Genomic DNA, 26359 nt, shown 5'->3' with positions numbered 1-26359 from the left:
TGAAAGACTCATTTTAGGAAGACAAAAACCTCAGTTCAGTGTATTAAATGCTTCCCAAGTTCTCTGCTGCTTAATTGCAGAGAGAGGAATTGCCAGCTTTAGCAGTTGTTTTTAATGTAGAAGATATTCCCAAAAGAAAAGTGAACTGAAAATATTTACCATCAGAGCCTCAGAAGACCACATAAGCCCAAAGAGCAAATACAACTCCAAGCTAATGATAAAAATACAACTCATTTTATCCGACCACACTGGCAGCCAAACAGAGAATGGCTAGTCACCTTTTTGTCCTGCTATAGGACCAAAAATGGCAAGAAGGTAGATCATTAGACATTCGAAAGGGAATATATTCCAAGCCCATTTACAAATGGAAGCATGAAAATCTCATGTATCCTCAGCAAAATAGCAAAGTCAAGCTTTAAACAAAAGAAAAGTTCTTTATAAGCAAGAAAATAAGTAGGCCAAGGAGTGTTTCAGCTGGAAAAAAAGGGGAAAAAAATTCTCAAAACAGATAGGAAAAGCTTTGTTGCCAGTTTTGGAAATTCTAAGGTATTTACCTTTGAAAGCACCAAAATACTGATTTGTGATTCTCAGTTGGATTTCACCACAATGTGCCTAATGTACCTGACTAACAACATCCTAGCACTCAATCTTGAGATAATACATCTCTCAAAAAGAAAAAAATACACAAAGCTTAGCATTAGGTCTTACCTAACTGGTTAGTTCTGAATCAGTCTGTAAAAGCGCTAATGTTTCCCAACAATATGCATCAATGTTTCCAAGCCTCTTCATCATATTAAAAAGATATTAAAATAAACCCTCATGTATACAACAATGTTCAAGCATAACATTCAAGCATACTCGAACATTAATTATTTGACAACAGGTCCAGGTTATCCATTCTGTTTACAACTGACTTCAACATCCTGAAACACAAGTCCATGGGACCTGATGGGATGCAGAATCCATGAGTGCCGAGGAAGCTGGCCAAAGTCATTGCAAAGTCACTCTCAATTATCTTTGAAAGATCACAAAAAAAGGACAATCCAGAGAGGTCCCTAAGAAACGGAAGAAAGCAAACATAACTCCCAACTTCAAGAAGGGAAGAAGGGAGAATCCGGGGAACTACAAGCCAGTCAGCCTCACCTTGGTCCCTGGGAAGGTGATGGAGCAAATCTTCCTGTAAACCATTCCAAACACATCGAGGACAAGAAGGTGATCAGGAGTGGTCAGCATGGATTTACAAAGGGCAAATCATGCTTAACCAAACTGATAGCCTTCAACCATGAGATGACTGGCCTGATGGACAGGAGAGAGCAGTGGATGTTGTTCATCTCGACTTCAGTAAGGCTTTTGACTCCCATAACATCCTCATAGCAAGCTGATGAAATACGGACTAGATAAGTGGACAGTGAGGTGGACTGAAAAGTGGTTGAACAGCCAGGCTCAGATGACTGACTGGACGCACAAAGTCCAGCTGGAGGCTAGTCACTAGTAGTGTAGCCCAGGGTTTGATGCTGGATCCAAGACTGTTTAATATCTTCATTAATGACCTAGATGATGGGACAGAGTGAACCCTCAAGAAGATTGCAGACAATAGAAAACAGATACACCAGAGGGTTGGGCTGCTGTTGAGGGACCTCCACAGGCTGAAGAAATGGGCTGAGAAGAACTTCATGAAGTTCAACAAAGGAAGTGCAAAGTCCTGCATCTGGGCAGGAAAAACCCTAGGCAGAAGGCTGGTCAGCTGGGGGCAGACCAGCTGGGAAGCAGCTCTACAGAAAAAGACTGGGGGTTCTGGTGAACAAGTTTGACTATGAGCCAGCAGTGCGCTCTCATGGTAAGGAAGGCCAACAGCATTCTGGGCTGCTTAAGGCAGAGCATTGCCAGAAGGTGGAAGGTGATCCTTCCCCTCTACTCAGCACTGGTGAGATCGCATATGGATTGCTGGCTCCAGTTCTGGGCTATGCTTAGCTCTGATCATTTTTACATTTTGAAAGGTCTCTGCCTACTTGATTCATTGACAGCTGCCTAAAATAACAGTTCACAAAGATGATCTGTCAGTTGTGAGGCAAATGAAACTCTACTAAATTATTACTAAAAAATAAATACTGAACTGAAAATAAGGACTTTTGGGATTCATATAATATTTGCTTGTTGCACTTCTAAGAAAATTAAAGTATCTACTTCAATCTTAAACAGACCAGGAGACAGTTCAAGCCGCTGACCATTACTCTTTAAGCCTGACAGTTCTGCCACTTTTTGTTCCGTGTGATAGTTCTTAATTCTTTTTTATTGTAGGTAGTACCTTTGCCCTCCAAAATTTACTGCTAGGCACAGAGACTCAGAAGGTCTTAGAGTAAATCTTGACATTTTTAACGGAGAAAACATGAGGCAGACTATGTTGAGTACCTTGCTCTTTTTCATGCCTTTGTCATAAAGTTGCCATTCAGCAGTGGGTCAATTTCCTTGATTGTCCTTTTTTGGCTGATGTATCTGTGGAAGTCCTTCTTGTCCTTCACATCCCCTGCCAGCAGAAACTTTAACCAAGCTTATCTTCCCAAACCCATCCCCTGCACGCTCACATGCCCTACAATATGCCTCCTTGGTAGTTCATCTTAGCTTCCACCTCCCATAAACTTCCTTTTTCCATTTGAACTCAGTGAGAAGCTGTCTGTTCAGTCAAGCTGCCTTCTGCTATTCCTCCTCATTTTCTTGCACATTGAGATGGATTGTTCCTGGGCTTTGCAAAGGTTGTCCATGAAGATCCACCAGCTCTCCTGAGCCCTTTTGTTCTTCAGGGCAGCTTCTCACAGGATTCTGCCTACTAGTTCCCTGAACTAGCCCAAGTCTGTTCTCCTGACATCTACTATCTTTAGTCTGCTGATCTTCTTCACTTCCCTCAGGATCTTAATTTATACCATCTCATGGGCCCTGCAGCCATTGACTATTGCATCTGCAAGCAGTTCTTTCTTATTTGCAAGCTGTGGATTCAGCAAAGCATCTTTGCTAGCCAGCCTAACAAGCACTTGCATCATTTTCCCTGATGCACTCCAGAAACCTTCCAGATTGCTCAAGTCCATTGTGTTGTCCTCCCAGAAGACATCAGTCCTCCACAAGAGCAAGTGCCTGCAATTGAAAGACTTCTGCTTGTTTAAAGAAGGCTTCACAGTGGATGTGCACCACAACATCCCTTTCATTGTGCATCCCTCTGATTGTGGCCCATGACCTCTCAACAAGTTGGTCATCTGTTCCCTAACAGAGCCCCAAGCATCCAAGCTGCCTCTGTGGTGAACACAAATCCCCCTTGTCTTTCTTTTCTTCTTAAAGAGCCTACAGCCATTAACTGCACCATTTTAGGCATGCAAGCTAACCCGCTGCATCCCTGTAACTTCAGTGACATCATAGCTCTACGACTGCACATAGACTTCCAGTTGCTCCTTTTTGTTGCCCAGACTGTAGATGTTTGTGAACACCTCCAGATGGGCCCCCAGTCATTCCACTTCCTCTAAGGGAGTATGACAGCATCCCCTGTGTGCACTTTACCCTTGTCCCCTATTCCGTCACTTAACTGCAGGATTTAGTACTTAACCCTCAGTGTGGCACTCAAATAGGTTAGCAAGCCTCCTTCCCCACTTCATCAGGTGGATTCCATCTCTCCCCACCAGCTCTCATTCCTTGAAGAGGATCCTATGATCATAAAAGCCAAAGCACTGTCAGTGACTTTTAACCTGATTCAAAATTTTCCTGAAAACTGAACAGATTCATCAGGCTAACATCTATTTGCATCAAAATAAAAATGATGTTGAAACAACTGGAAGGAATGTCTCCTTGCTTGAGCAGTCTAGTACAGACAAAAATGAAAACACACGTAAAACTGAACTGCACTGAAGTGTGGAAAAGTCTGGCACTTGCAGGACAACATGATGTGCTTTTGATTAGTTAATAAACTTCCAAATAATACAACATTTTTGTATTATTTAAATATGACCATAAAATCAGGACACACAATGTGCTTTCTTCTACAGCTGTACACAGATATTAATTACATTCAACATGTAACATACTATTTTTCATCTTTCTTGTAACCACCTGTCAGCTGCTTTGGGATACAATATTAGTAAAGGCAATAAAAATTAGACATGGTTACTATTTCATTTGCTTACCTACTACATGACATCACCAAAATATGCAATAGTTACTTAACAGAAACACATACTTGTAACTTTCAACCTGTCGACAGGAAGACACCGTAATGAAAGAATCTGTCCGAGAACTGTAAGTTAAAGGACCGGGTAGAAGAAAACCAGGTAAAAATCGTCCAAAAGCATAGCTTTCCTGCTCAAATAACATGAGCATCCCGTCCATGGACTGTATACATATCAAATCTCGACCTAAATACAAAGGAAACAAAGCAATGTTAATTATACAGTTTTAATCTTAAAATTATTATTAAAAAATTAAATAGTACTCATAAGCAATCCTTAGAAAAATAGGATTAATTTTAATTTATGTGTTTACTATGGGAAAGAACCCTAAGCATTTCAATATTAATAAAAAGCTTATTTATTAAAAAGAACAAAACTAGATAACTAGATTTTTTGATAACATCCACAATACATTAATAGCAAAAAAAAGTTTGATTACTTCATTTCAAACCAAAATTCCCAAAGACATAACTGTTACAATTTCAGTTTAAAGAAATGTTTGAATGCTCCTGTAAAAGCAAAATTGTTCTGGTTCTTAAACACCTCTGTATCTTAAAAGCAGTCATAACAATTTATAAATAAATAACCTATTCCACATTTTCAGGTCTAGCTAAACAATATAACAAAAAAAATCATAGAAATATATACTATTCATAGTATTCATAATCCTAGAAATATATACTATAGTGAAAATAATACAATGATAATGTTTTCCACACTTGGCATTCACATTTTTTATCTTCAAGGAAAGATAAAAATAAAATAGGTCTGATCGATTTGTTACCAACACTACTAAAAATTGAAATAAAAAAAATCAGCTTGGAGTAAATGACTTCAAGTCTCTCAGAGCCCTGCAATTCCATGATTCAACAGCTTCAAGACATGACTTGCCATATCTCAAGTACACCAATCTAAATCAAAATTTCATTTTGAAGTCTTCAGAGATCAGAAGCTGATTGTGGGTTGTATATTTCATATACGATGGCAATAATTCAAATATAAACAGTCTTTTGCATACATTTATAAATGGACAGCTGCAACAATAAGACTCAAACACCTTCTGAAGTTGATGAAAGTACCTCTTCTAAATTCAGAGATAAACCCCAATTTTGCAAACATAGCATAGCAATACTTGCAATTTAATGTAAGTCTATTCCTCTGCATTAAAGTATTCTTTACGTCTCAGGTAGATGCCTGGAGGATTAAGACAAATTCTCTGTTTACTCACTCGCCATTCCCAACCCCTTAAAAAATTTTCTAACATAGGAAGGAAAACAAAAATGAACTAAAAAAACCCTCACTCACACTTTGATAAGCATGGTTACAAAAAGGTCAAAGAGATGACATTCAATATCTGAAAAAGCACAAACGTAAAATACAGTGGAAAAAGTTACCCATCCCTATTGTGATTCTTCATAAAAATTGTAAGTATCAACAGAAATTTAAAATGAATAGCAGCATGATAGGTCACACAGCACATTGCATTACTTGTCCTTGTGATTAAAACATAGGATAAAGATTTGGCTTAGGGTAAAAACATAGAATTCTAACACAAGCAGCAGGCTTGTGTAAGATGAAAGGAAGGCAAAGCACCTGAATCCTTTCCACTGGCTCCTCTTCCCCTGTTGAGATTTTCCCATTTTCTAAAAATTATCAAGTTCACCTATCCTTCCTTCCAGACTTTATATAGTCCACTGCATGTCCTATAAACCCTGCACAAGTATCAGCTATTTGGTGAGATGGATATTTGAAAATGTCATTTATGTTGTTCACTTGGCAGAGGCTAAATTCATTCTCTCAGTCTCTCTAGTGAAAAAATTAAAATACTTTAGTTCTTCACACCAATGATGATATAGATAGACCAGCAAAACAACAGTGTAATTTCAGGAACGCTCTTTTGGGCATTTCAACCACAATCACACCACCTGTCTCCTGCCTTAGTTCTATACAGATCTTTTCTGAAAACCATAAAATTAAATGTCATTCTTATTTAAAAGTTTTGTTGTTTTGTCTCTTAAATCTCCTAAAGCACATATATTTTGAAGGATAATATTACTAACTGCTGATATCAAACACTTAAATTTTTCTTTAATAAAGTAGAAATAGCACTTTCATTCAACAAATTCATAAATTAAGGTATAGAAAAGAATTTCCTTCCACACGAGAAAAATCCTATTTACCATACTAAACACAAAATAGAATAAAGTACTCCATTAATCAAGAATCCTTGGTGGCTTTGAATAAAAAAATTAACTGAGAAAACTTTAAATAAAGCTTTGAATAAAAAACTTAGCTGAGAAAACAATTAAAACTAATCTTCCTCAGCTGAATCATGCTAGAATCTGTACTGATCAACCAACGCTTTGCAGAAATGCAATTCAACATGAAAACCATTAGAGTACTGTTCAATAGCTCTCAGACTAAGATTTTGCCAGCTACTGAAGTCAGCAAATCAGTGCATCTTTGGTTTTCTTTACTACTGCAAGTGAGAAAGTTTAAATATATCATTTTACCAGCAGCTCTTTAAGCTACTGGTGATTTGTCACCAGCAACTTCAATTTGATGATTAAGTCTCAAAATTTAATCTATAATGTTTTGAAGTCTGTTTGAAGTTTCCAAATAGCAGTACTTTTAAAATTTTTCCTCTTCCATGTGCAGACTGAAGTCATACATCCTCCTAGGAAATGGAAACTCTTTACCTCTGTTAACAGCATAAAGTCAATGAACAAATGTTTCCTGTGACTAAATTCAATAATTTTAAGAGAATTATGGCTTTGACATATAGATCCCCCAAAACGTTTTCTAAACAGATTGTTTTAGAGTTATGATTTTCCTAGAGTTTTCTACACAGACTTTTAAATTATAAAGCAGGGCCTATGGCTTCTGTTCAATCTTAGATTTTATTGTTTATAAAGTTAGAAACATATTCTACATTATACAAACACATTAGATAAGCATATATACACACACCTCTTACATGTAGATAACTAGTAAGTTTCTTCTCAAATTTGTATAAAGCAGCTTTATTAAAAATCTTTTAAGTATCATTTAACCTCTTAAGTATTATTTACACAGCACAAAGGTTCCAGCATTGTTTGATTTATTCATAACTCATAGCTGACATTCTATAGCTGAAGTCTGTGGTATTCAAGAGGCTAAAGCATCTACTGATCACAGTCAGGATGAACATTTGGTTTGCTGCTTATACTGAGCCTCTGAAGTTTTAGCCAAGAACATTGCAATGATTTTACCAACATACGATTCAGAAATTAGTCAGTGAAAATCATCTATAAGTACCTTATATATGTTTCAATTAAAAAATAAAGCAAGATGCATGTGTGAAATTGAAAATTATTTAATATTAAGGTCCAATGATTTTAAATGTTACAGTTAGTGTAAATAAAAAAAGAAAAATTATATATAAAATTCATAACAGTTGCAGCAACTATACAAGTTCAGAGACTATCACTTGAAGCACACAAAGGCTGTGGATAGACAAACGGGCTAAGCCAAGCTAAAGTTTTGCCAATGCTGGAAGGGTCGGTCCTAACCACTTCCCATTGGGCCTCCAGCTCTCTGTGCTCAAGTACTCACCTGACAGCCGTCAGTAGGATGCCATGCTGAATTTGTGATTTTTTTTTTTATTTTTTCAAATGAGTATATCATCACCCTGCATAAATAACTCCACCCAAGCTTAGCAGCTGAGCCATTGAGAGATTAAAAATTATTCAAAGAAAGCTTCTATCTTTCTTATCCCTGAACTACTCCAAAGCTCCATGGTAGATATCTGTTCCTCCAGTCTGTGAAATTTTACAAGATTTAGTCCTCTCATGTATCTTCTGATCAGCAAACAACAGAGACCATTACAGAAGAACTTGGGATGCTCTGTACTGGTATGGTATCAATAGGTTAATGATACCCAGCTTCCACTTCCAGCAATTGCTGACAGTACTAACAGCCTGCTGATACAGCCTAGAAAAAGTAAGAAAGTTAGCTGAAACTAACTGCGTAAAACCATGCTGTTAACTAATAAGCAAAAGTTCTCTGAGAAATTTGTACAAACACTGAAAACTTTAGTAAAAAGTACTAGCCCACTGGCTGCCACAACAGTCTTTTAGGTATAGTTATCTTAAAATATAGTTATTGGCTGCCAGAAATCACTGGTGGCATTTTATTATTTGCCTTGCAAGAACATACCGCTTCATGATCCAGATGTACATGTGACCATGGTTATTCTGCTTCTGTTATCTCAAAAGTGTAGTGGGTAGTTCCCAAATACCACTGGGGAATTACATATGTTAGAATTCAACAGCCAAAGGCATACTGAAACCCCCCCTCAACACTTTACATTGACTAACTGTTGAGTTCCATTTCCATTTTACAGCTTTATCAAGAGTACAACCCTGTAAGCCTGGGTATAGAGACAAGGTCCTCAACTTCTGTTCTACAGTTTCCTTTGAATTAATCTACCATCAGCATGTAATACACTACGGAATAAATCTCAGGCAAAATCTGCCCTATTTCCATTGCCTTAGCTTTCAATGTATAGCTTCAAGGAATCTCCCTGCTACCTGAAATCTGAAGAGATAAAAGGTATCAACTTCAAAACAGAAACCATATTTATGTTTTTTAAAAGACACAATAGGATGCATTTGTATTTTGTTTCTCAAGGACTCTCATTTTTCATCTTTTCTACATTAGAAAGATAAAGATATTGCCACAACTCCCCCCAAAAATGCAGCAAAACATAAGAATATTCTGTACAATTTTTTCAAAAACCATGAAAAAAATAAAACCACACTCATCTAAGTTTTTGTCATACTGCTATTCTACTCTTTTAAAAAATTATAAATATTGCTTGATTTAAGACGAAAAGTGTAAAAGACATTTAATCATAAAGTGAATGCCTTTACTAGTACAGAAAGCTTGAATAATAAATTTCTTAATACTTAGCATTCAATATCAAGTATTTCTGGTTATATTCATGGTAGTGTGGGAATGGTATCTTTTAGACAGCTTCTGACTATAACCTTCAAGTTTAAGCAGCCTGGCTAAAATATACAATTTAATTGTTAATTTCTATTCCTCTGATGAAGCTTAATAACCCAATGTATTACAGCAGATATTATAATTGGTATGCAGCAGTGATAATTTAGTAGACCTATTACAATGCCAATAACAGTTAAAAAGACAAAACTATTAGAGATGTTGAGGTGTTAAGTAACAAGCATTAATACTTTTTGCTCTCATAGATATTATGAAGTATCAAACTTACGATTACCAATTTTGTTACAGCATGAAAATGAGGGACAATAGAAATAAAACTACAGCATATTCTCACAAATGTAAGAAGTTATATGTCATATAAGACATGGAAATTTTTACCCTTAGCATTCATAAGTGAATCCCTAAGCACATGTACAATTATCATTGTTAAAAGATCTCCTGTTTTAATAGTAATGAGGGACTTTAAGTCAAATAATATATGACAGGTTATTTAGAGCATTCCCATGATCTCCACTGCATACTGTACTACTGAACCACTTTCTGAAGAAACCAATGTATTTTAAGCATGTAAGACCTGACATAACAAAACTAAACCAGTAATGACTCTTATTGCCTTCCATGGCATCACATATTAATATTGCTAGCACTTTGCTCATCATATTTGTGTTGTTTTTACTCCCTTATAGTTTATTTTCAGTTTGGATTTTAACTAGCTAGTATTAATGGATCAAACTCCAATTATCAAATCTATTACAGGTAAAAGCATAATTAAAGAAAATTAAATCGTGTATGAACTTTTATTTCCCAACTTTTTATGGGCCACCTTGTTTTCTTTGGCCATTTGTTTTTAATGTGTAGCTAGTGAATAGGGTTTTTATGTTTTACTTTAAGAAACACCGTCTTCCAAAAGCTCAGCCAGAAACGTCCATTTCAAAAAAGCTTATTGCAGTCAGTTGGCTTTGCCAGTGACATATTTATAAAGTGAAAATGTAACCCATAGTGTTTTCTGCAGATCAGATGGAATCACTTAGTGCACTCTACATAGTTTCAGCAACTTGCCTCAAGAGGAATGTCCCTCAGCCAGCAAGTGTTACTTTTAAGCACAAGTCCAGCTACTGTTGTTTTGTAGTTTCATTATTCTAGCATGATACGAATACATTTATGTCACACTTTTTTTTCTTTTTCTTTTTAAACCACAATGTATTTTTAGAGCTAATGCAAAGCCAAAATGAGAGGCAGGTGGTGGCTCTTTGAAATAAGCTTCTAATTAAAGCTATTTTGGAGCTCAAGTTTTTGCATGTTAATGATTTCCTCTGCTTGAGCCTCCCCTCTGGCACCAAATCATTTTCATGAAAATAAGTACATCATGTAAGCACAAGGCCTGAGCAGCATGTGAAATCACGCAACAAAAACTTCAGCATCAAATGGGATAAATTAGAAATCAGAACAGGCTTCATAAAGTTACAGATTTTAGGGAGATGTCAGCACAGAAAACATTACTGCCACCAATGGTAATTCAAAAGCTTCAGTCAAAAGCTTAGTGTGGGAGGAAGTGTCAATGAAATAAAAAGATAAATTGGTATTTATAATAGACAGTCAAAAACCTAAGAGCCTTTTCCTTTAACGGATATAAAGGAAATGTTTTCTTAATTTAACAAAAAAAACGTTAAATCTACAGCGCATTGACCAGTGAAAAGATGTACACAAACTGCATTCCCACAGACTGGAACAAAAGTCACTGTGCTGACTTGACACAAGCAAATAAGTTTTTATTTTCCTTCCTCATTGAGATCTACCCCAAAAATTTCTCTCAGGATAAAAACCAAAGTCACCTCCAGTTCAAAGCTGCTTTGGAGAATTCAACTTGCAGCTGAATGTAGCTCCTGAGGCAAAGCAGATCTGGGTCAACTGCGAGAAAAGCACTTCAGGAATCGCTTCTGACTAATGGAAAAACCATTTGAAAAATACATCAGGCAGTTCTTAAAACAACGTATGCCTAGTAAAACACAAGTCTTAGGTTACTTCTCTAACCCAAAGCAGGAAGCACATGTCAGTGTGCATTCAGAAAGAACACTGAATTGCCGAGCTTGGTGGTCTGGTGGCTGCTCACTGCGTTACCACAGGAGGGATCAAAGTTCAAGACTTCACTGCAGCCCTTCGTTCTAGAGCCAGAGGGTCTGACAGCACTGCCAAGGCAGTACAATACCCTGAGTACAGGCAAAGAGGAAAAGGAAAAATGCCCTGCATCATTCAGTGCTAACGTACGTACCCATACCTAATGATGCAAGAAGAGTACATACTTTCCAGCTGAGTTGAGCACTCTTCTGCTGGAAGTGAAAATCACTGCAACAGGAAGGAAATAAAAATAAGGGAAGGTGCTGGTAATTTAAGAGAAACTACATGGGAAACACTAATCCTTATTCTACTGATGTTACAGTTTTAACTATTTCTAATCCCTTCTGAATATTATGGTATTGAAGATAGTGAACTTGTTTTACTGCAAGGTTTCACAAACCCCAACACATAAAAGATGTTTGCTCTGCAACAGCCCACTCTTTCAGAAGTCTCCCTGGTTAAGACATAGTAAAGTATGTAGTTAACAGAACTACCTTAAGAAATGGACCTTTTTGCATTTCTCAACCATCATATTGTATTTTCTCTACCTAATCTCTTGCAGATTTCTACCTGCTGTAAATCATGAAAAGGAATTTAGATGGAAAAGGAATGCTGAAGTATTAAAAAGGTGTCTCCAAAGGCCAAATCAGAGAACTCAGACCTTACTCACACAATCAGTCCTTTGGAGGCTGTAATACACTCCTTTATTTTTGATCTAACTCCAGCCACAGAACAAGATGACAGAATTAGATTGTGCTATTCAGGAATGTTCTCTCTAAACCTCATACTGATCCAAGGTGGTGAACGGACACTTAGGGGGAAAAAAAGTTTGATTCAGTGAAGCACAAAAGACTGGCATGCAGTACAGAGATCCAGAATTATCATAGATGCAACAACCAGCACACAGAAAAGTTTCTACTGAAAGAAACCTTGTATTTGGCACTGTATAGCCATAAGAGAGGTAAAGTGTCCTCCTCCAAACAGATTTTAGTTACTATGATTTGCTTATTACAACCCTTGTTAAGCGAAGAATTTTTCAAGCATTCAAGAATGGACAATCCTAACTATTTAGTGCAAGCTCACCATCTCAGAACAAACATTGCAAGAGCAATATCACACAAAGGGTTGTTCCTTTTTCAATACACCTTACAGATGCTCAGATTAATTCTAGACAATATAGCAGAGCAGGTCTTGAACAGACTGAATAATGAAGAATCATGGAAGGATGGTGGAAGTCTGTCTTTCCCTTTAATTCAGTTTCTCTCTCTTAACTTGTCAACACAATTATTTTCCAAGTCCAGGCAACTGTAGAAATCTAGTCTGAAGCCCCCGCATCTAGCAAGGTGTTGCAATACTAACAGTATAGGCTTTTTTTTTTTTTTCATTCAATCAATTATCAACAGAATTTTTATGTAGGAGGCAGGAGAAATCCTAATCTGTGAACCCTTCCAATGTCAAACTGCCCTCATCTGAGATTATACAAATATATATCATACATTATGTATACATTATTTAACATCTCGCTGAACTAGCAAATCTGCCACAAATAAAAATGAAATAAAGCCAAATACTGTCAGCAGTTAGCCCCTCAAAATCAATAGCTTTTGACTGAATAGTTATTTAATGCATACAGACTATATTTTAGATGAAAATCACAAATAAGTAGTAAACTTTTCATTGAGCTCAATTAAAGTTGAAATATAGATTCTATTTTGCAATGATATTTTAAGCACTTTCAAAAATTATCAGTAGGATCTTAAGTCAATATCATATGTTAAATCTGTCTTCAGAATTCAAAGACACAGATTTGTACGCATACAACCAAACAGAACAACGGGACAACACTGATGAAACCCAGTAATATTCTCCATCTTTTCTCCTACTTCTCCATTTTTATTGTCCCTTCAAATAGGAAACTTCAAGACTCCTAAGCACATCCCAAAGCACTCTTTGATTCTTTACTAATTGATTTTGATAGAGATTTGCTCAAAACACTTTCTGAAGAATGCTATCCCTAGTAAGTGAAATCATATCCAAAGAACTCATTAAAAATACTTTTATAGTCTGACAGGCTGAAGCTTATAATGCAAAACTGGGATTTTATTCATTTATTTTACAGTAGCTTAGTTGGAATTCCTATACCTCTTTAAGATGTTTCAAATATCTGGTTAAAATTATAAACACAAACAGCTTGACTAAATATCCACAAAAAGCTGCCAATAAAATACAGCTACTTTTAACATTTAGACCATTTGTCTATACACACCCTAGGCCTGTAAGAACCAACAGATGGAAAGGACTAACTCTTACTTTGTGGTCAAATGAGTCAGTGAATTACATCTCCAGCAAAAAAATCACCATCATTACCAGTTTATTTTCTGGCAATCTGAGAAAGGACATCATTGATTTAACAAGCAGGAACAATTTGTTATCTTGTATTTTAAGACTGTGGGAAGCACACTGCAGTCACATGCTCTTATTACTTTCCTACTAACATTGTAAAACATTATATTCACAGTAATTTTTGGCCAGTAAGCTACTTTTGACAAGTAAGCAAGATGACACACCTTTTCATTATATTCAATTGTCATATTAATAGGCAGTTGAATATATTTTATTTCTGTACAGCTAAATTTTCATGTCGGATTTGCAAAGCTGCTGCAATACTTCCTTGTCCTTCTTACTCACTACAGACACTAAGTAAATTTCTGTGGATTATTCATATTTGTTTCTATTCATTAAACCACACTAACAATCAGACTCAATGTTATAAAAAAGTAGGACTTGAAAGGTTGCAGCATTATTGCTTTCAGTTATGGATCTTCTCATCCAATCTGACTTTACACAAGCGGCAACAGAACAGGCAGCAAAGCACTGCACACTAAAGTTACAGAATAACTCTAAAAAACAAATTTTGAATCCAACAGCTTAAAAAATTCTCTTTTTACTCTGCTAACCTGCCTTTTGGGTTATTTAAACCCCCCAGAATTTTCAAACTTCTCCCAAAAATTTAAGACTTTGCTACCTGAAATGGCAGCATTGTATAGCACCAGCCTTTAAATCTTCAGTGGGCAGAGGTTCTGCTGCTTGGCAAGAACTATGATTCATGTATGTTCAAGTCTCATTGAGCGTAACTTGCCTTAACACTCAGGGAAAACATGGCAGTCCTACACAAAACAAGTATATACAACAAAGTCCACTGACAATTTTCAATTTTTCAGCTTCTTGAATTTCTGGTAGCTTGGGGATGTGTTTAAAAACCTTGTTATTCTGCGTAAGTACAGCTATCCAAATTTCTCATCAATCATAAATCTAACTTTCAACAAGGTCTAAAACAAGTTGTCACCATAAGGAGGCACACCCCATGATCAGCACCAACTGGACAGTACAAAATTACAATTCTCCTCATGAATGTGAAACAGAATTACCTTGTCATATTTTCATTGATTTTTAACTCCTCTTGCTGTATTCCTTCTCTGTTTTACATTTTTTTCTGTGCTTTGAGGTTTCACTAAGACTTACTACTACCTAAAATCTCCAAGTAAAGAAAATCTCTTTTGAATGACCTAACAGAGTGATTTCTAATAGATTTGTTGGTACAAATTGTTCCTGATACCCCAAAAGACTTTTACAGTAAAATTAGTAGGAAGCATCATAGTCTATACAAGATACGTTTCACATCTGTTCAAAAAGCAACACAACTAACTACGGTTTGGTGACCTTTCAAATTAACTTATATAACTTAAGCAGACTTTTTCTTTTCTTAATACAAATACTCACAGAAGAACACTAGAAAAATAAACAAAAGCTATGTACAGACATTTCAGAAAGACTCTTTAAGAAGATGAAAAAGATTGAATAGTTAGAAAATAAAACTGTACTCTTCTGGAGAAGAAAAATTATAGGGCAACTAATGAATCTGATATCCACATGAAATGCTGGAACGTTTAATAAAAAAGTACATATGTAAATAATAAAGCTGTACATAGAAGGTTTGAAGTAAAAGAAAATTCATCACGTCCAACTATTTATTAGACAGGGTAATAATATATACTGTATTTCTAAACTTTAGAGACAGCATCTCTAAACTTAAGTAAAACATCTGATATGATCTCAGACAATTGTCTCACAGGAAACCAGAGAATGGCAGGCAATAGTACTAAGAAGAAGAATCTGGGGATTAGAGTAGGATGATGAATTAAATATGAGTCAACAATATGTCACCAAAAAGACAAATGTGAGATTGGGTCATTATTAATATACATGTGCTATTAAAAACATATGAGGTAATTATTGTTCTGCTTGGCACTGGTTGATTCTTGGCAGGAATACTGCAGAAGCCATAACCCCACATGCAAGATACAAAACTCTTTATACTACCAATGCACAATGACTGCACACATTTGGGTACCATATTTTAACAAAAGCAATTAGAAAAAGCACAGTTCAAAGTCCATAAAATATTTGGGGGGAAAAAAAAAAAGAATGGTATGGTCTTTCACTTACATACATAACTGCTCCCAAAGTTATGTATTTCTACAGTTAGATTTACTCTATTTTAATTATTATGCCCTGCTTATATGAAGTACAGAATAAGTGACAGACCTAGCAATTGATAATAGAAGCAACATTCTGGCATACTGAATTCAATGGGAGTTTTTAATTCAGTAAGATTTTTCTCTTCACCTTTGAAAGAAAAGTTGAAGAAGGGAAAAGGGACCAGGTGGTAAGAGATTCAGAGAGCTTATCCCTTGACTATTTTTCCTTTCATACATTCAATTTAGAGAAGAGGTTCTAACATCATTATTTGAAAACATACTAATAGGCTTCCAAAGTTGTGTTAGGTGAGAAAGTATTTAAAAAGTAGTGATTGGTAGATTTATTTCTTGAACAAAACTCACAAAGAATAAGCCTTTCAAATAATCTTTCTTTATCCAGAAGCATTTTAACAGAAAGGTAATAGTTAAACACTCTGCTCCTTAAGAGAACTAGCCAATAAATCAAAGTCTGAATTTATATTGCTGCTGTATTTAAACATAGTCATAAGAATCATTTAACCTTGCAGCATAAAACTCAGCTGATAATTTTTTTCAGAGTAACACCTAATAAAACCCATTCTTGCAGAATTGTGGAAAAGTTAAGCACAGTCTGTCCTTCTTATAAAGTTTCCTGTTACAAGGTTGCATGGTTTACACATACGTTGTATTTTATTATTAAAAAAATTCCTCCTTATAGCACCCTCTTTGTTGTAACACTCAAACATACTTTGCCTCTAGGCCATTGCTATAATAAAAGTAAAATGAATCCAAGGCCATTTGTTGAGAAAAAGATAGGTTCAAGGTATTTTCACACTTTATTTTTTGCTTGTAACTTTTTCATGTCCAAGTTGTATTTCATTTTTTTCCTTCCCTTTGCTATTGTTTTATTATTTCTTTTTATTTGTACAGTATTCATGGAATATCTTCAAATAAATCTGACCAATCTGGAAGCCAATTTCCAGTATTAAGGTTTCCAATTAAAAAAAAAAATTCAAAACCCTGTACTGTACATGATTAAGGAAGAACCAATTCTAAATCATTTATGAACTCATTTGAAGAGGCTACATAAAACCACAATGAATTCACTGATTATTTAACTATAATAAGTGATACAAGTATATTTTGTGAAATCACACAAAATGGTAATGATACTTTTCAAATGAAAATAAAGAAGCATTATGCATGAATGAACACTGTTCAAAAATAACCCAGCAACTAATAAAGAAAGCCAGATTATTAAACTATGCTTTCTTTCTCTGCTGCCAGATCAAATTAGCATTCTATTTTATTGAAGGGTAACCCAATAGTTTGTGTGTCCCACTGGTGAGCTATCAGTACACTGTTTCTTCAATTCTTGAGTGGAAGGCAACATCCATCTTTTAACAGCATAATTTGAAAAAGAAATCTCAAAGTGTTGGGGATGTTCATACACCCAGCTCAACACATCACTTATCCCCCAGAGAACAATCATATAACTCAACTCTCACCTGGGAAATGTCATCTTTCTATTACAGCGTATGAACATTCACACATTTCATGAGCACTTCATATAGTAGCTCAGGAAGCCTACACTTCATGCATCTGTCTTCAAAGCATGGAATTTTAGTATTCACTCCTCATACGCTGTTGTTTGTTCATATATTAACTACTATCCTGACTACCATTTAGTCCAAGACACAACTGATCACATGAATTTCATGTGGTAATTTATAAGCCCATATAAACTTTAAGTAATCGGGTTTGGGGGATTTGGGGGTTTTTTTCTACTTTTTAAAGCACTTCTCCATTGTTTATGTAATTTCAGCAGAAATCTATTATATACACTTTTCCTACGAATAAGTCACACCTCTGACCCAAGGAACATATGGCAAAGAATGAAATGGCAGCCTGATCTGCACACTTTTTCAAAAGAGTAGTAAGGGCATCCTAATTCTTTAACTGCATAAGGGCATAATACTACCATTTTATAAATAGAAGGAAGCAGGCTCCACAATCAGTAAATCTCTCTTTTCAAGAAGAGCAAGGTACAAGTAGTGTCATGACTCTTTCTCAAGATGTGGAGGAACTTAGTTTAATGTTTATAAGCTAGTTGAATTGTAAGCCCTCCAACAGCAACTAGAAGTGTAGGTGTAAGAGTGATTTGCCAAGTCACAACGTAACTCATCTCAGATATCTCCAAGGGCACAGCAACACATTCCCACTGTTATGTCTAAATACCCTCACTGCGAACAAGACAAAAAGTCAAGGCACAGTACAGAGTTTATTTCCAGGTATTGTAGACACACTATTAAGACACCCACAATGCTCGTTATCTAAGTATCACATTAGAAAAAGTCTATAACAGCTAATTATAAAAAAGTAATATGAATTTATTTTTTGCCCTGAGTTAAAAATGAGTTTCACTTAATGCCAATTTCATGCAACTCTGTTAGGCCAATATGCAAAATCACCACACTGCTAATAATTCAGAATTATCTGACTGATCATCCCTCTGTAAAAAACTTCAGTGTTACTCCACGAGGATAGTTCACTGCTATCATTATATATAATTAAAGTCAACACTTGTAAATCGATTTACCAAAGTTTCTGCACAACTAGAATAGCTTCAATTCAGCATTAATTTAATCAAAAGAACTAAAACTAAGAAATACAAATTTTCCCATAGAGAACACAAGCTACGTGATTTTGGCAGAACTGTAAGAAAAAATCTATCTAAGAAGAATGGAACAAAAACATTATCAAAATATCAACTGTGTTATAAAACTAACTCAAAACCCATCACTATACACTTACTAATATCTAATCATCAGTAAAAAATAATTTCCTCTTACTGTCTTTCAATATTGTTTCAATTTAATTAAGATTAAACAACATGTAAAATATTGGTTAAGAACTGAATATCTCTAGATGAGTATCAGACTTTTGCCTTCATTAAGTACTGCTACATAAAGAAGAATAAGAAAGAAAAAGAATTCCTAACGAAAGCTGTACTGGATCCAATTCACTTGCTTCATTCCATTCCATTCTTTTCAAAGAGCTGCAAAATTGAGATGGTTATCAGAACCTTCTGGCACAAACACACAAAGAATTTTTCCATCCTTTCAGTATGAATACTTCTATGCTTTCAGGTGAAACATCTAAAGACTTTCAATCAGCCAAATGAAGTTCCAACATCTAGGGTTTGCCAGCTGAATAAAACATTTTAAACTTATTTACTTGTCCTTAAAAATATTGGCACTTCACAGAAGACACATTGAAGGTGTGCTGTCCAGTATATAGGATCTAAACTAGGAAGTCTCATACTGCTTCTAGTAAACACTCTGTTTTAAAACTAGTATGAGTACAGTTACACCACATAGCAACCACATAAGCATAAGCACATCCTTGCTCACATTAGGTCAAATATTTGATAGCTTTGCATTTAGGTGACCAAAGATTTTGTACATACTAAGGAGGCTCAATGACTTTTGCATTTCCCTTCCAAACAAAAATATAAACTACACAAACTATACTCCTACTATTACAAACTGTGATCAGGTCCTTTAACATAATCTTACCAGATAACTTGACTTTTTATATCTTATAAGGACCCAGAATGACGCACTACAGATGTGAACACAGAAACCACTTTCCAAGATGTTGTAAGTCATCAGCATATAATGAAAGTTGAACTGTTAAGACAGCAATTTGTGGTGGCATAATTGCAGGATGCCATAATAATTTTATGTAAGGTCACATTATATTATGTGACTAAATAGGTTCTATAAGATAGAATTTTTGTACAGTGGAGTCCTCACCATAGATAAGGTTGCAATACAAATCATAAAAATGTATGCTACTTTTCCACTTTAGTTTTCTTGAAATAATTAAATAAAAAGAAAAAACAAAGCTTACAGTAGAGTCACCTGAAGGTCTTCAAATTACAGTTTTACATTTCAAGTGAAAAATGAAGACTGTGTTCATTACTTAAGAGCTGTGACATCTTGTGGCTAGGTTCAGAGTTCATTTGATCAAAAAACAGCATTCAGCACTACTAACTTTCATGATTTTATCATGAATCGTCCTTTCTAAAAAGACCCAGATGCTAGAATCATGGTACTGTAGCAGAAAATCAGTTTATGGCTCTGAATTCATGAAGAAAAGTTCAGAAGTAGGGAAAGTTGATATATGCAGATAGTCTATGTAACAAAAGCAATGAAACTAAAAAAAGTTCATGATTTACAATAATACTTAAGGATCTAAACTTAATTTTTGAAAGTTTGAGCTAATGATACAGATTTCTTTTTTAACATAAAATGATTAGTTATTATCCTGTATCAGTTGATAGTTTCATGTTTTCATTTAAGCAGTGTTCAGCAAAGAACAAACATAAAATTGAAGCAGCAAACAAGCACCAAGTTCTACATTAAAAGCCTTCTCTTTGCTGGAGTTTTTAAAATTCTAACTCATAACTTTTAACTATGCCTACATTGTGCCTGTTTTTTTAGCCTTTGTAGTTTTTTTCCATTTACATTTTTAACCCTTTTCTAATCTTATTGGCTTTGTTTAGAAGTCTAGCTAAACACGGTAAACGTATACGGGTTTTCCTGTCTCTTTCCTGCATCCATGGCCCCTTAACAGTTTTGCAGAAAGTGGAAATCAAATTCATTTTGCCTTTTTGCCAAAACCGTGTAACCCACAGAAAACATTTTGTTTTAATCAATATAACACTTTTTATTATACAGATTTTCAGCAAGTGTTTTTGCATTTTCTACACCTTATCAAATCTTGCAGTAAATGCACCTGTAGAATCAGTTCAAGCACAAGAATTTTAAAGATGCAGCCGACTGACTAATAAATGTAATGAGAGGACCATCTAGTGGTGACTCAACCACATGCCACACAGTGCTATTTCAGTACCAAATACACATCATTATTCTGTGCAAACGGACAATTCTGTTTTCTGTCTTCAGCAGTTTTTTATTCTACAGCTTTTTAATAGCCTTTCTAGTTTAGATTTAGGCCTTGTATGATCAGATGCAATAAATTCATTTTTTATTGTCTTCATCTGCTCCTGTTATGAGACAATAATCTATGTCAATTTTTATATACATAGAAGTTGTTCACAGCATTAAATTTTGTTACTTTGAAGACACTAGCAAGAATGAAGCTGCTTTTGAACGACTGAGTAGGATTTTATTTACCTCAAAATTCTGAAGAGAGCTTCAGCAGAAAGATCTATAATGCCACTTCTTTTAATACATATAGGAGACTAGTAGAAAAACAAGAGCTGTACTCAGTATGTTTTACCTCTCCATTACATCTCACCTAAGCAGATCAACAGACCAAATTATAACATAACAAGGGAGAGAGCAGATTGCCACAAATTAGCAGGGACAGGAAAACAAAAATTTCCAGCGTAAGTTGACTGAGAACCTGATGATTCTTTTCTAAGCACTGAACGCATTGTTATTTTCTTAAGGTCTAAAGCATATCATACAGACTGGCTTTCCTCAGCTAGCGTCTTTGACAAGCAGCATCTTTTCCTACCTGATTAAATAGAGAAAAGACTCTAGACTTCATATGATGTAAGCCTTCAATACTATTGTCAATTCAAGGAACAGTAATTTGTGCTTCTGAGATACCTGAAAACCATACAGAAACTATCATGTATAGAAAACAAGGAAACTTGCTACAGAATATAACAGTAGCACCACATTCCTGCAGAAGCTGTGGCACTGTAGCATAAAAACCGGGAACCTTGACTTTCTGATTTAAATTAAGAACCTTATGACTAGCACTTTCAGCACTACACCACCACTATACTTATCAGACAAGGAGCTTGAGGATGCAGGACCACCACTACCTATCAGGAGAAACAAACAAGTTCTCCAGAAGCATTTGATGAGGAAGCTTGTTCTCCCAACTTGCTCAGTCAAAGATCTAAAAGACTAATCTTTCAAAGAGGAAGTTCATGTTCCACACGGTCTTTTTCTTTTTTCTTTTTCTTTTTTTTTGGGGGGGGGCAGAGGGAAGGGGGAAGACCTGGGGCAGGGGGGAGACAGAGAGAGACAGAGAGATCTGGCACTACTGAAACAGACTTACTTTAGTTCACATCTGCCAATCAAGATATCTGTTATACATTTTTAATATTATGGAATAGATGACTAAGTTACTAGAGAAACATTACAAATGTCTTAAGATATAAGGCATAATTTAATTGAAATTTGTAAGCAGATGGTGAATTACAGGACTTTAATTATTTTATTAAAGAAATAATATAGGACACATTCTGGCCTAGACATGAATATTTATATTATTACAGTACCACAACCCATGAAGAATAGCACTTCATGAATAGCTTGACCTCAATGAGATTATCTATACAAATACTGACAGATTTATGACCCAAGTCCTCAGAAGTTATGTATACACTTACTGTTTGTGCAGTGCGGGACTACCCAGAGCAATCAAATTGAGCCCATGGCTAAAACCATATAGAAGATACAAGACACAAGACCATAATAGTTTTGTTGTTTCATAAGAAACAAACAAGCATATTACAATGTGGATGCATCCTGTTTTTACATCCAGCCCAAGAAACAGTGACATCAGCATAATTCAGGATGCACTAGGAAAGACCTCTTACTGGATCCTGCAGATACCTGTACCTACTGGTGAAATAGAGCAAGTAGTGAGTTGCAGGGTCTTAACTATGGTGAAGTTCCAGATGGGACTCCAGGATCTACCTGCCTTTGCACCTCCTCCCTGAAATAAAACCCTGGAAGTGATGCAAAAAAATACCAGTATAACGTGTGATGCATATCTCCTAATGATGTTCAATTCTAAATGCTTGCACATTTCAAACAACTGCAGACATTCTTTCCCAGCTAGTACATTAAGAAAAAGCTGTGAAAAATACTCCTAATCAAGCAGCACATGAAGAAGGGGGACTGTAGGCATGGGGTGAGGTTTACATAAGCACATGTTTAACTAGCTGAAGGAGAGCCACTGAGGTTTCATAACCAAAATGAACCATAAAAGTAGTAGTAGAGTATTTGATTTAAAATCAAATAGCTATGCCGCTTAACTTCTGAAAAGCTCTCACAGGACTATAGGTCAACGAACATTTAAAGGTAGAATTGCCAGCAGTTTCTCCTTAAATGTGAGCCTCCTAAAGACAGTAAGACGCTTTGTAAACTGGAGAGGTAGACTCCATTCCAATATAATCTAAATCAAACTTTTAAACTTTAAGAAGCATTTAAAAAAAAGTATTAAGAGAACTAAAAGCATGGTTTGAACAAATTTCTCTGCCTCTTAAGCCTTTGTAAAGATCTAAGGGGGTCTGCAGGATTTCCAGCAATTCAGAAACTAAGTTCTGAAACTGAAAACTGGACTGAAACTAAGTTCCTTTCCATAGCTTCATCCTCATTATGGAACTGTTCTACAATTTCCACAACAGTCATCCAGCCTCAGACTTCTGTTCCAGCTCTATGCATCTCTCACACACAGTCCTACCTGCCACATCTTGTATTGGGGAAGCTTCTTGAGGACTACTGAGCATGCTCCAGCTCTTCCCCAAAAGCATGCTCTAAAAACAGGGGGTAGCTGCCAAGAAGAGACAAGTCTCAGCCGCCTTCTCTGCTGTTCAGGCATACTTATTCAAAGGAAGTAGGAAACTTTTTCAGCTGCTTATTCCTTTGAAAAACATAGCCATCCACCACATAGGCCAGAAGAGATTTGCTAGCCCTGGGATGGCAAATGTAAATTATGCACTGGCTTCACAAGATTTTCAGAATCCACTATGCATCCTTACAGCATCATGAGACTAACAGACCATGTTGCATTCCAGTTAAGACCACAACAGTAGTGGCCCACTAGACAACACAGACTGCATCTGCACATGGGGAGAAATCAAATTTTAAAATGATCACAACAGAAATCAATGCCAGAAGGAGAATATTTTATTTGAGGTGAGAACAAACAGTAGTGAATTGGGTTTTTTTGGTTTCCATGAACTTGACAGCCAACCATATGGAAGCAGTAAACAAGGTGCGTGTGTGTGTGTGKGGGGGGGGTGGTCGGGCATTAACAAGAACCCAAAGAACTGTTAGTCCCAAGAAAGAACAAAGAGAACCTCAAAGTATGGCACAAGACACTAGTGCAAACCAGTGCACAGTATTCAACTCCATTTTTCTTTCTTTTAGCAGTTTCAAATGATATGGCTGGGTAGGATGAGTTTCAGTACCATTGGAGGTATAGGATTAAGGGCTTTAAGAGAGAAAAGGGGGGGAAGGGGGAAATAAAAAAAAATTTTTTTAAAGCTCCATCCTCAGCAAGAGAAAGCTGACCAAGACAGAGCAACTTCATAGATCAAGCGGTTTGACAACTCCTGCAACATTATTCTTTGCTTCCACAGATGAAAGATTATGTTCCTGGGGGATTTACATTCACTCCCCTCCTCCTGACACTCCCACAGCATGTTTTCCTTGTACTCCTTCTGTTCGACTGCCACTCTTCTGTGTCTGCTTCAGTAGCTCTGCAAACACAACCTCTGTAGTGCCTCCTTCACCTCCTCATTTTTTTTTGAGGGATGCTTGAGTACAGCAATAAGGAGGATACATTAGTCACAGCAATAACAGAAGGAAATAAACGTTAAAAAGCCTGTGTTTTTTAGTTAGTCTACTTTTTCCAGACTGGTGCAGGTCAGACTGCTGGTAGAGCAAGCTTGCTGCTGCACACTTCTAGCACTGCCACCATCATGAATTAACCCCTATTGAAGGTGAGAGAGACTGTTAACAGATGCCTGGCAATTATTCCAGAAAGATAAATATTTATTTACAGCCTGTTTTTGGCTCTTTCAGCACAAAACATCTGCCAATGATACAGACACAGATAGTGCAGGTGACCAGACCAGGACAGGCATCTATTTACTAAAGTTAACAGCATTTGGTAGAACATCATTTTGCTCCACTCTGCGGCTATTCTCCCATGTCCACTTCGCCTGTTCCTCCCATTCTTCAATGCCTGCCTTATTAACCTATGAGGAGACACTTGAACAGAGAACTTTCACTGTAGTTTTCTCAAATTTAAGTTTTAAACAGAAAACTGCTTTATTTTTAATAGAAACAGGGATTATTTATTACATAACACAAATTTCTGTCTTGTTTCCCGATATTCTTCCACCTCAAAGCAACACTCAAGGCCATCCTTTTTCCACAGCATTAGAAACTAACACGAACTGGAGCATGGGAAAGAAGAAAGGAAAAGGGATGAACTTTGACATGCTGGGACAGAAATGCTACTAGAAAAAGAGAAAAATTTGCAGGACTTAACAGTTGCTTTCCCTATCCTTGCTGCTTTGTCTGCAAGGACTGGCCTTCATTTTAACTATCCAATGTGTTGAAAAGTGTTTGGCTGACTGAGTAGGTTTTGAAGTAAACTTCACCCTCCATCTTCCTAACTTGTAAAGATATTTTCTTCACTATGCAACTTAGCAGCTTCCTCCACAGCTTCTCATAGGCATAGAGAGGTCTGGCATCAACACCAAGCTGGTGATCAGACCACTATCTCCACAGTAAAATACACTTGACACAGGAAGATCCAGACAGTTTATTCTGCAGAACTGCATGGTGGTACATATGTAAAGAGCCCTTGTTCTTCCATTCCTGACACACTAATTAGTCTTAGCTCAGGATCCCTCAATATATTTATTTCTGCAATTCCACTGTAGCATATTAGAAATGAGAAGATTAAATAGTGCACTTCCTAGGAAACTTTTTGCTGTTAGCAGGAATGCGCCCATGCCTTATACACTCATCCCTCAAGATACTCATGATAGCACTGTTCACCTTCTCACTCATGAAACTTAAGAGATGACCATTTTTCCAAGGCAGAGGTGCAAAATGAGTAGGTGGCAGTCTCCTCAATCCATCTGAATTTTGGTCTGCTGAATTCAAGCCCAGGTACAAGCCTGAGTTTACGGTTAGGCACTGTAGGATTATTACTGGAAGACTATTACAGTCACAGAACTAACAGACTGTCAGCATACACACTTTCTTTGCCATATTGACTCAGAAAATTTTTCTGCCTCAGTGAAGTGGTATTACTCCGTCAACAGCTTAGGGACATCATTCGTGCAGATGACTACCATCCCCCAACAGTGCTGGCAAAACTTGACTTTTGAAGAGAAAGTGCCGTCATGTAGAGCAAACCTAAATGCTTCCAGATTGGAACACAAAGAAAGCACCCACAGTTCTGTCACAGAAGTTCAGAGACTGAAATTTATTAAGCTTATTTAAAACTACAAACACACCATAAATATTACTTTCCATTGTTATGTTTTCAAACTAAAAAAAAAATTTTTTTTTAAAAAGCCTGCATTGTGTATTTTTAAGAACACTCTATTTTAGATTCAGGGAATGAAGATGTTGACTTTTCTTTGTCCAGGATAAGCACATGGCAGAAAAGCAAAACAGAATAAAGCACAAGAGAACACAATCATTTTGATATTAA

At 36.2% G+C, this 26359-nt stretch overlaps 1 protein-coding gene across 8 annotated transcripts in view; it reads right to left on the bottom strand.

Annotated features, from left to right (window-relative positions):
- Positions 1–26359, bottom strand: part of BBS9 (Bardet-Biedl syndrome 9) — a 249560-nt gene that overhangs the window by 215346 nt on the left and 7855 nt on the right. For 7 of the 8 annotated variants that reach the window (XR_003253968.1, XM_026068570.1, XM_026068569.1 and 4 more), the window contains one exon: positions 4217–4391. Coding sequence is in view for 7 of the 8 variants with exons in the window: in XM_026068570.1 (XP_025924355.1) it covers positions 4217–4391 (175 nt within the window). In the remaining variant the exon portion in view is untranslated. Of the gene's footprint in view, positions 1–4216; positions 4392–7799; positions 8111–26359 lie in introns of those variants that run through there. The other variant, XM_026068574.1, reaches the window with a different exon arrangement.

This window comes from Apteryx rowi, unplaced genomic scaffold (assembly GCF_003343035.1).
Source record: "Apteryx rowi isolate R43461 unplaced genomic scaffold, aptRow1 scaffold_276, whole genome shotgun sequence".
NCBI classification, from domain to species: domain Eukaryota; kingdom Metazoa; phylum Chordata; class Aves; order Apterygiformes; family Apterygidae; genus Apteryx; species Apteryx rowi.
Note: the sequence above shows the minus strand (reverse complement) of the source record. Positions and strands in the feature narration are given on the sequence as shown.